General features: G+C 66.1%; 1 protein-coding gene across 6 annotated transcripts in view; it reads right to left on the bottom strand.

Annotated features, from left to right (window-relative positions):
* Positions 1-164: 164 nt before the first annotated feature.
* LRP1 (LDL receptor related protein 1) overlaps positions 165-7,313 on the bottom strand; it is a 56,280-nt gene continuing 49,131 nt past the window's right edge. For 3 of the 6 annotated variants that reach the window (XM_026867451.1, XM_026867452.1, XM_026867453.1), the window contains 17 exons: positions 6,097-6,203; positions 5,797-5,929; positions 5,529-5,648; positions 4,968-5,090; positions 4,604-4,747; positions 4,377-4,511; positions 3,993-4,112; positions 3,447-3,718; positions 3,178-3,356; positions 2,805-2,911; positions 2,476-2,592; positions 1,933-2,109; positions 1,460-1,600; positions 1,209-1,382; positions 954-1,115; positions 631-805; positions 165-289 (listed from right to left, as the gene is read on the bottom strand). In XM_026867451.1, coding sequence (XP_026723252.1) covers positions 181-289; positions 631-805; positions 954-1,115; positions 1,209-1,382; positions 1,460-1,600; positions 1,933-2,109; positions 2,476-2,592; positions 2,805-2,911; positions 3,178-3,356; positions 3,447-3,718; positions 3,993-4,112; positions 4,377-4,511; positions 4,604-4,747; positions 4,968-5,090; positions 5,529-5,648; positions 5,797-5,929; positions 6,097-6,203 — 2,495 coding nt within the window. In that variant the 3' untranslated portion in view covers positions 165-180. Of the gene's footprint in view, positions 290-630; positions 806-953; positions 1,116-1,208; positions 1,383-1,459; positions 1,601-1,932; positions 2,110-2,475; positions 2,593-2,804; positions 2,912-3,177; positions 3,357-3,446; positions 3,719-3,992; positions 4,113-4,376; positions 4,512-4,603; positions 4,748-4,967; positions 5,091-5,528; positions 5,649-5,796; positions 5,930-6,096; positions 6,206-7,313 lie in introns of those variants that run through there. The other 3 variants (XR_003400312.1, XR_003400313.1, XM_026867455.1) reach the window with 3 other exon arrangements.

Here is a 7,313-nt window from a genome sequence, read left to right as displayed (position 1 = left end):
ACCGGGGTTAGCGCGGGGAGGACAGCATGCAGGGGGGGCAGGGAGAGGTGGGGCACAGACCTGGGGATCGGGGGGACACACACACACACACAGTTCGGGTCTGTCAGTCACATGCTCACGCTGCTTGGAGGGGCAAGAAGCCCACCTGCAGCCCCCCTGCCCCTCCAGCCCCCGCCCTGCTTACAGGCACTCGGGCAGCTGTGTCTTGTCGCTGATGGAGCAGGTGCCACCGTGCAGGCAATAACTGTCGCAGGTCAGGCAGCTGGGCGCTATCTTGCCGTCCGGGCAGCTGCGGGGCAGAGGACCAGGCACACGTGTACCCCTGCCTGCCCTGGACCCCCAGCACCCCGGGCTCTGCTCGCTGGAGGCTGTTGGCTCATCCCTCCATCACGGCTCGTGGCCGTGCCACCCCAACGGCTGCTGGGATGTCAGCAGGGGCTTGGGGGAGAGACCCCCCATTGCCCCCTCAGGGGCCCCGAGGTCTCCCAGCTGCCCTGAATTATCCACCCAGCACCTCAGTTGTGGCCGATCCCTGAGAATCTGGCCAGAGGGACACAGTTTTTTTTTTCTTGGGTCCTTGTGCCCACCCTCCCCTCTTGCTCCCTCGAGTTCGATGGCCCCGGCACCTACATGCAGGACACTTCTCCGCTCTGCTTGTTGATGCTGCACTTGCCCTCCTGGCAGCGGGAGCATTTGTTGTCCTGGCACTGGGCGCCCTCGAACTGCGGGGGGCAGCGGCACTGCTTGGCGCCGCTGGCCGTCATCTGGCAGACGCCCTCGTTCTCGCAGTAGTCAAAGCACTGTCCTGGGGGGACGGGGGGGTCAGGGCAGGCAGCCCCACGCCGGCCCCTCTGCAGGGCCCCCGCGGAGCAACACACCACGCTGGGTCCCCCGGGAGCATCCCCCGGGAGGGGGGCCCGGCCGCCCAGCGCCCCCAGCCCCCCGGCACTCACGGTACTGGCAGCGGTCCCCGATGAAGGTGGGCAGGCAGCGGCAGTTGGGCTGGTTGCCCTGGTTGACGGTGCAGCTGCCGTTGTTCAGGCAGTAGTCGGTGCACACTTGCTGGTTGCAGCGGGGCCCCGTGAAGCCGGTGGGGCAGCGGCAGGTCGGCATGCCTGCGGGCGAGAGGCGACAGCGGGAGGCTCCCCCTCGGTCCGTCCGTCTGCCCGGCACCAGCCCCCACCCCCAGCTCGGCCCAGCAGCCTCACCCGAGGGGGAGGCAGCGCAGGTGCCCCCGTTCTGGCAGTAGTCCCAGCACTGGTCGATCTGGCACTTCTCCCCGTTGTAGCGCGGCTGGCAGCGGCACTTGGCCTGTTTGCGGGCGTTGAGGAAGCAGCTGCCGCCGTTCAGGCAGACCAGGTCGCAGGTGTCGGTGGTGGGCACTAGGAGGGAGGATGGAGGTGAGCGGGACCGCGCCGGGCAGGACACCCCCCTGCCTTCTCCTCCCCGGAGCACCTACCGACGGGGGAGACGGTGGGCGAGGGGATGATGACGCAGGTGCCGTTGTCCAGGCGCTTGCCGTTGGGGCAGGTGCAGACGGGGCCGCTGGGGCTGAGCAGGCAGAGCCACTCGCACTTCTTGCGGTCACAGGGGTTGGTCACTGCCGAAGGGGGATGATGCAGGGTGAGGACGGGGGAGCAGGGTGACCCACAGCCCTCCTGGCGAACAGCCCCTGCAGCCCTACAGCCGCCCCATGCCCATCCCCGATGCCCTGGGGCCACCAGCTGACAGCCATTGCCCCTGGCCTCCCCCAGTGGACGCCCCCACTAACTCCCCCTGCTCTCCCCACCCAGATGCCCCCCACTTCAGGCAGGGAGGGTGGGTGGCTGAGGCTCCTCCTGTCCTCGTCCCCTGGCACCCTGTCTCGGAGATCAGGCCCCCGGCGGCCCCACCCACTCCGGGAGCAGGGTGGGGGACTGGCCCAGCACACACCCTCCGGCTGCTTGTACTGGTGATAGAGCACGACGTCGGTGGCGTGGTTGAGGCCGGACGTCAGGTTGGTGACAGCCTTGTGCCCGAACTTGTGGATCTTGAAGATGCGGTTGTTGATGTAGGTGACACCGTAGATGTAGTCCTCGAAGATGTCGATGCTGAAAGGGTGGCTCAGCCCTGGGGAAGCAAAGAGGGGACAGTGCAGGCAGAGGCAGCACAGCCAGTGGCTCCCTGCCTCGGGTGAGGCTGATCAGGGATTCTGGACGGACCCGAGGCCTGGGCCTCCCGCCCTGCACAAGGGGGCCGGTGCTGGGAGGACACCAGTGCCAGCAGGCCCTGGTCCTGCTGCAGAGCATCTCATGAGGAAACCCCACCTGCTGCCGTCCACCGAGCACCCCTTGCTCAGCGCTGGCGTCTGTGCTGCAGCACGGCCCAGGCCAGGGGCCCCGGGGAGCCAGGGCTGCGCTGTGCCCCCAGCCCAGGGACATCCCTCCCAGCAGGTCCCGCTTCCTCCTGCTGCTCCGGGTCTCGGGCGCCGCTTACCCTTCTTGTTGTCAATGGCCACGACGGGGTCGGTGCCGTTGAGCCGGATGCTGCCGATGACGGAGAGCTTGGCGTCGGCCCAGTAGAGCCGCTCATTGTGGTAGTCCACGGCCAGGCCTGAGTGGGGACACGGTCCCTGGTGAGCTACAGGCCCCCAGACCACCCCGCTCCCAGCAGAGTAGCCCCCCACCGGCCCCACTGCCCCTACACACTCCTGCCACAGGGCTCAGAGCTCCCAGGCAGAGCATCCCCACCACGAGCGGGTTGTACATTCCTCCTGTCAAGGCTTTCACCACCCCTTGTGCCCTCCTGGTACCATCTTTGTTCACCTGTTGGCCACTGGATGTTGTCCTGCACCAGGGTCTCGCGCAGTGTCCCATCCATAGCGGCCGTCTCGATCTTGGGGTGATTGCCCCAGTCTGACCAGTACATCGTCCTGTGGAGGACACAGGCAGGTCACTCCTGGCAGGGCAGCGAGGAGGAGAAGAGCATCCTGACACCCCACTGGCAGCGAAACCCTCCCACGTTCCCCCACAGTGTCCTACAGCCACTGACGTGATCCCCGCAGCCTGCTGACACCACGGCTGACGTGGAGGGTGACGCCGGGGCACGGGGAGCTCCCACCACAGACAGGCCGGGTGGTGAGAGGGGCCGGGACAAGGGCCGGGCTGAGGGAAGGGACAAAGGCCTTGATCCTCTCACCCCCTAAGCGGGTCAACTACGATGGCGTGGGGCTCATCGATCATCCCTGAGATCAGCGTCTTGCGATTCTCGCCCTTCATCTGCGCCACCTCAATGACATCCCGCCCCGAGTCGGTCCAGTAGATGTTCCCAGCAACCCAGTCGATGGCGATTCCCCGCGGCATCTTCAGCCCTGAGATCTGCGGAGGGCAAGAAGCGGGGGCAGGTGAGGGCAGAGGACGCCAGCAGCCTGGCTCCGGTGCCTCGCACCGTGCCCCTGGCAGACTCACGTTCAGGTGGGTGACACCACCATCGATCTGGCGCCGGTTGCGGTTGGAGGCGGTGGAGGCAGAGGAAGAGGCAGGTAGCTCCCGGTACGAGATCCTGCCGGTGTGCCAGTTGGTCCAGTAGATCTTGTTGCCCTTGACGTAGATGTCCATGGCATCGATGCGCACGTTCTCGTCGCCCTGGAAGGCCGGCTCATAGGCCGAGTTGGGGTTGAAGGGGTACATGCTCCGGATCTTGTTGTCATCTGCGATGTAGAGGATCTGGTGCTCAGAGCCTGCAAAGGAGGAGGGGGGTCAGCCCAGCTCCGTGGGGCAGGGGACGGGGTGGCTGGGAGATTGGCGCCCTCCTGGGGCTTGCTCTGCCAGGGAAGGACAGACTGACAGGGAAGGAACGACAGACTGACAGGACCGGCAGAGCCCTGCACCTGCCCTCGGCAGCACCAGAGGAAGGGTGGGCAGAGGAGCAGGGGGAGGAGGAGCGGGGAGGGGAGAGTGGCTGGGTCCTGCCCACAGACCCACGGGGCCTGCGCCCGCCTGTTCCCTTCTGACCTTCCGCCTTGCACATGTTGTCTGTCTTCATGAAGTTCTTGGCGCAGCTGCAGATGTGGGAGCCCTTGGTGTTGTTGCAGAGTTGGGAGCAGGTCCCGAAGCGCAGGCACTCGTTGACGTCTGGGCCGCAGGAAACAGGAGTCGGGGGGAGACCAGGAGGGTGCCCCCATGCACCCGGCCAGGGCTGGCCCCTTGCTGGCGGCTGCTTGGCACTACCCAGCGCTCAGAGGCCCCGTCTCTCCCCGCTCCCTGCACCCGTGCCCCAAGGACACCGACTCTGATGCTCCGGCCACTCCACGAGCGTGAAGACACATCTCATGGCAAAAACCAACCATAAACCCCATGGCCCAACCCCGAGCCCTCCCTGGCAGCGGCGCGAAGTACCTTGGCAGGAATTCTTGTCTGGCACCTTCTGGAAGCCTCTGCGGCATGTGCAGTACATGGTGGACTGTGACTGGATGCACTGGGCCTCGTCTCCACACATGGTGATGTTGGTCATGCAGTCATACGACTTGTGGTCTGGGGTGGGACGCGCCGTCAGCCCCTGCTGCCTCCACGGCCCCCCCCAGTGCCTGCCCTCGGCCCCCCCAACACTCCAGCTCTGCACCCACCATGGGAGCAGGACTGCTCGTCAGAGCCATCACCACAGTCGTCAAAGAAGTTGCAGCGGAGGTTGGTGCTGATGCACTTCTTATTCTCGCACAGGAACTCGTTCTTGTCCTGGCTGCAGCTCTTGGGCTTGGCTGTGGGTGACTCTGCGGGAGCGCGGGCAGCGGCTGTGAGGCTCCATGTCACCTGGCCCCGCGGGACGCGAGTGGCACAGGCAGGGGCCAGGCAGGGACCCAGGACGCCTGCACCCGGCTTCGGGAGGAAGGAGCGGGCGAAGCAAACCCCAATGCCTGGGCTGAACCCAGGGCTCTGTGAGGATCCGTCTGCGCCAGGCGCAGAGCAGTGCCCGCGGGCAGCCCCACTCACCGCAGTCCTTCTCATCTGTGTTGTCTCCACAGTTGTCAATGCCGTCGCACTGTCGACCGATCCACAGACATACCCGGTCGTTCTTGCAGCGGAACGGTCTGTTGGGGGGACACTGGAATTTCACTGCACCAGCAAACAGAAACAAACGGTGACGGTGAAAGGAGACGCCATAGCCAGGCTGTCACACTTGATGAGCTGCTGCTCGGCCTCTGCCCGCTCTCCGGGGAGGCCTGTCAAAGAGACTGAAGCAAAGACAACCGCCCGGTTGCCAGCCCAGATGCAGGAGGGTCACCCCCTGCCCACCCAGCCCCTGCTCCCCACTGCCCGCCCTGCAGCCAGCTCGGCTCATCCGCCACGCCGCTCTCTCGACGGCTGCCACCTCCTGCCCCCCCGGCCCCACCCTGAGGGGACCCATCCGGAGGGGCCGTGCGGAGCTGCCGGAGGTACCAACAGCCTGCCCTGGGCACCTGCCGCGGTGTCACCCCTCCCCACGCGGGTGCTCAGGGCAGGCTGCTGCCCCCACGGGCCAGGAGTGGGGAGAGGCAAGGAGGCGTCACTCACAGCACTCCTCAGGGTTTTCATCCGAGTTATCCCCGCAGTCATCCTCCCCATCGCACTTCCAGGCCAAGGGCTTGCACAGCGTGTTGTTGCACTGGAACTCATCGAGGGGGCATGTGCGAACTGCGACAGCATGGGCAGGAGAAGAGACGTTACCCAGGGCTGCCATGGAGGGGTGTCCGTGCCGGCACTCGCACACGGGAGGGCTCCCACCCACAGCAGGGACACGGGAGATGCGGGGGCATGGCGGGGAGGGGGAGCCAGACATTACCCCCAGTGCCACAGTTCTCCTCGTCGGTGCCGTCCATGCAGTCGGCATCGGCGTCGCAGCGCCAGCGCATGGGGATGCAGTGCCCGTTCTTGCACTGGAACTGGTCGAACTCGCAGCGCGGCGTGCAGTGCTTCTGCAGGGGAAGGGGAGGGACAGCGGTCAGCAGCGCCAGCCCCAGCCACAGCAGCTCCCACCCGGGGACTGCACCCAGGACTAGGCTCAGCCCTGCCGGGTGACAGGGGACCATGGCCGGGGCAGACAGGGTGGGGCGCGTCCCTGTTCCCAGGCGCGGTGCCACACCTCGTCAGAGCCATCCGCGCAGTCGTGGTCCCCGTCACACTTCCACCTGCCGGCGATGCAGCGGCCGTTGGCGCAGGAGAACTCACTCTCCGAGCAGGGCCGGGGCGCTGGGGACAGAGCACAGAGTGTCCCCCTGAGCATGGGCTGTGGGCAGGGCTTGAGGGCAGGGGGTGTCTCCAGCGTGGGGGGCACAGGCTGACACAGACACATCCCGTGGCACTGGGGACAGGGTGGGGTGCAAGCAGAGCCGCGGGAACTGCCGGAGAGGGGCACGGCCGATTCCACCTCCCAGCTCCTTCCCATCCCGCTCCGGGGCGCCCAGCTCCCTGTGGGGAAATGGGGCGTCCAGGGGATACTACGGCCACAACTCGCTGCTGGCAGCTCCTGGCTGCACGTGTCCCCCAGGTCATTCTCCGCTGAAGGTAGCTGCGGGCAGGAGGAAAGGCAGCGGTGCCCTGGCCGGGCCTGGCAGAGCCCACACACCTGTCCCCGCCTTGCAGGGCACGGGGACAGACTCCCCCCTCGCAGCCGAGTGCACTCGGCGGGCGGCACCGGCACAGTCGGTGCCAAACCCCTCTGCGGGAGGAGGCCCCGCGGCCCTCAACAGCTCTGGGGACCCTTCCCCTCCCCGCTGCCCCGGGTGGCCACGGGCATAGGACGTGTCAGGGCAGGCGGCTCCGGGGCCGCGGTGCAGAAGCTGACAGGTCTGTAGGGAAGAGGGAGGCAGGGGGTGTCCAGCCAGAGCAGGGAGAGCCAAGGTGGGGACGGATTTTGGAGACAAGGATGAGCCATGCACGGGCCCCAGCAGTGGAGGCAGCAGGGTGGGACCCTCCCTGACTGCGGCTCCAATGGAGGGAGATGCTGGCGCTGATGCTCAGTAAATCCACCTGGGTTGTCCAGTCCCGACCTCTCTGCCCTCACCTAGAATTTACTGTCTTCATTTATTTTAGAGAGACTGTACATGGGATTAAAAGATTTTGGCAGGAACCTACCTCTGAGCGCCCCATAACGACAGTGTGAAAATGGAGAAAAACATAAGATGAAGTGAAATGGCACAAACTCAAAAACACGACGTGAAATCCAACAGAAAAGAAAAAAAAGTTGCGCCCTAAAGAGCTGCAGGGAGACAGAGGGACCCGGTGCGGGCACTGCATGGCGGGAGGAGGGCCTGGCTCTGGCCGGGCCCCGCAGCTGGCAGCAGACCCCGGTGCCATCCC

This window comes from Athene cunicularia, unplaced genomic scaffold, assembly GCF_003259725.1.
Source record: "Athene cunicularia isolate RWA unplaced genomic scaffold, athCun1 SCF_42, whole genome shotgun sequence".
NCBI lineage: Eukaryota > Metazoa > Chordata > Aves > Strigiformes > Strigidae > Athene > Athene cunicularia.
The sequence above is the reverse complement of the archived record's forward strand: the minus strand, read 5'-3'. Positions and strand labels throughout refer to the sequence as shown.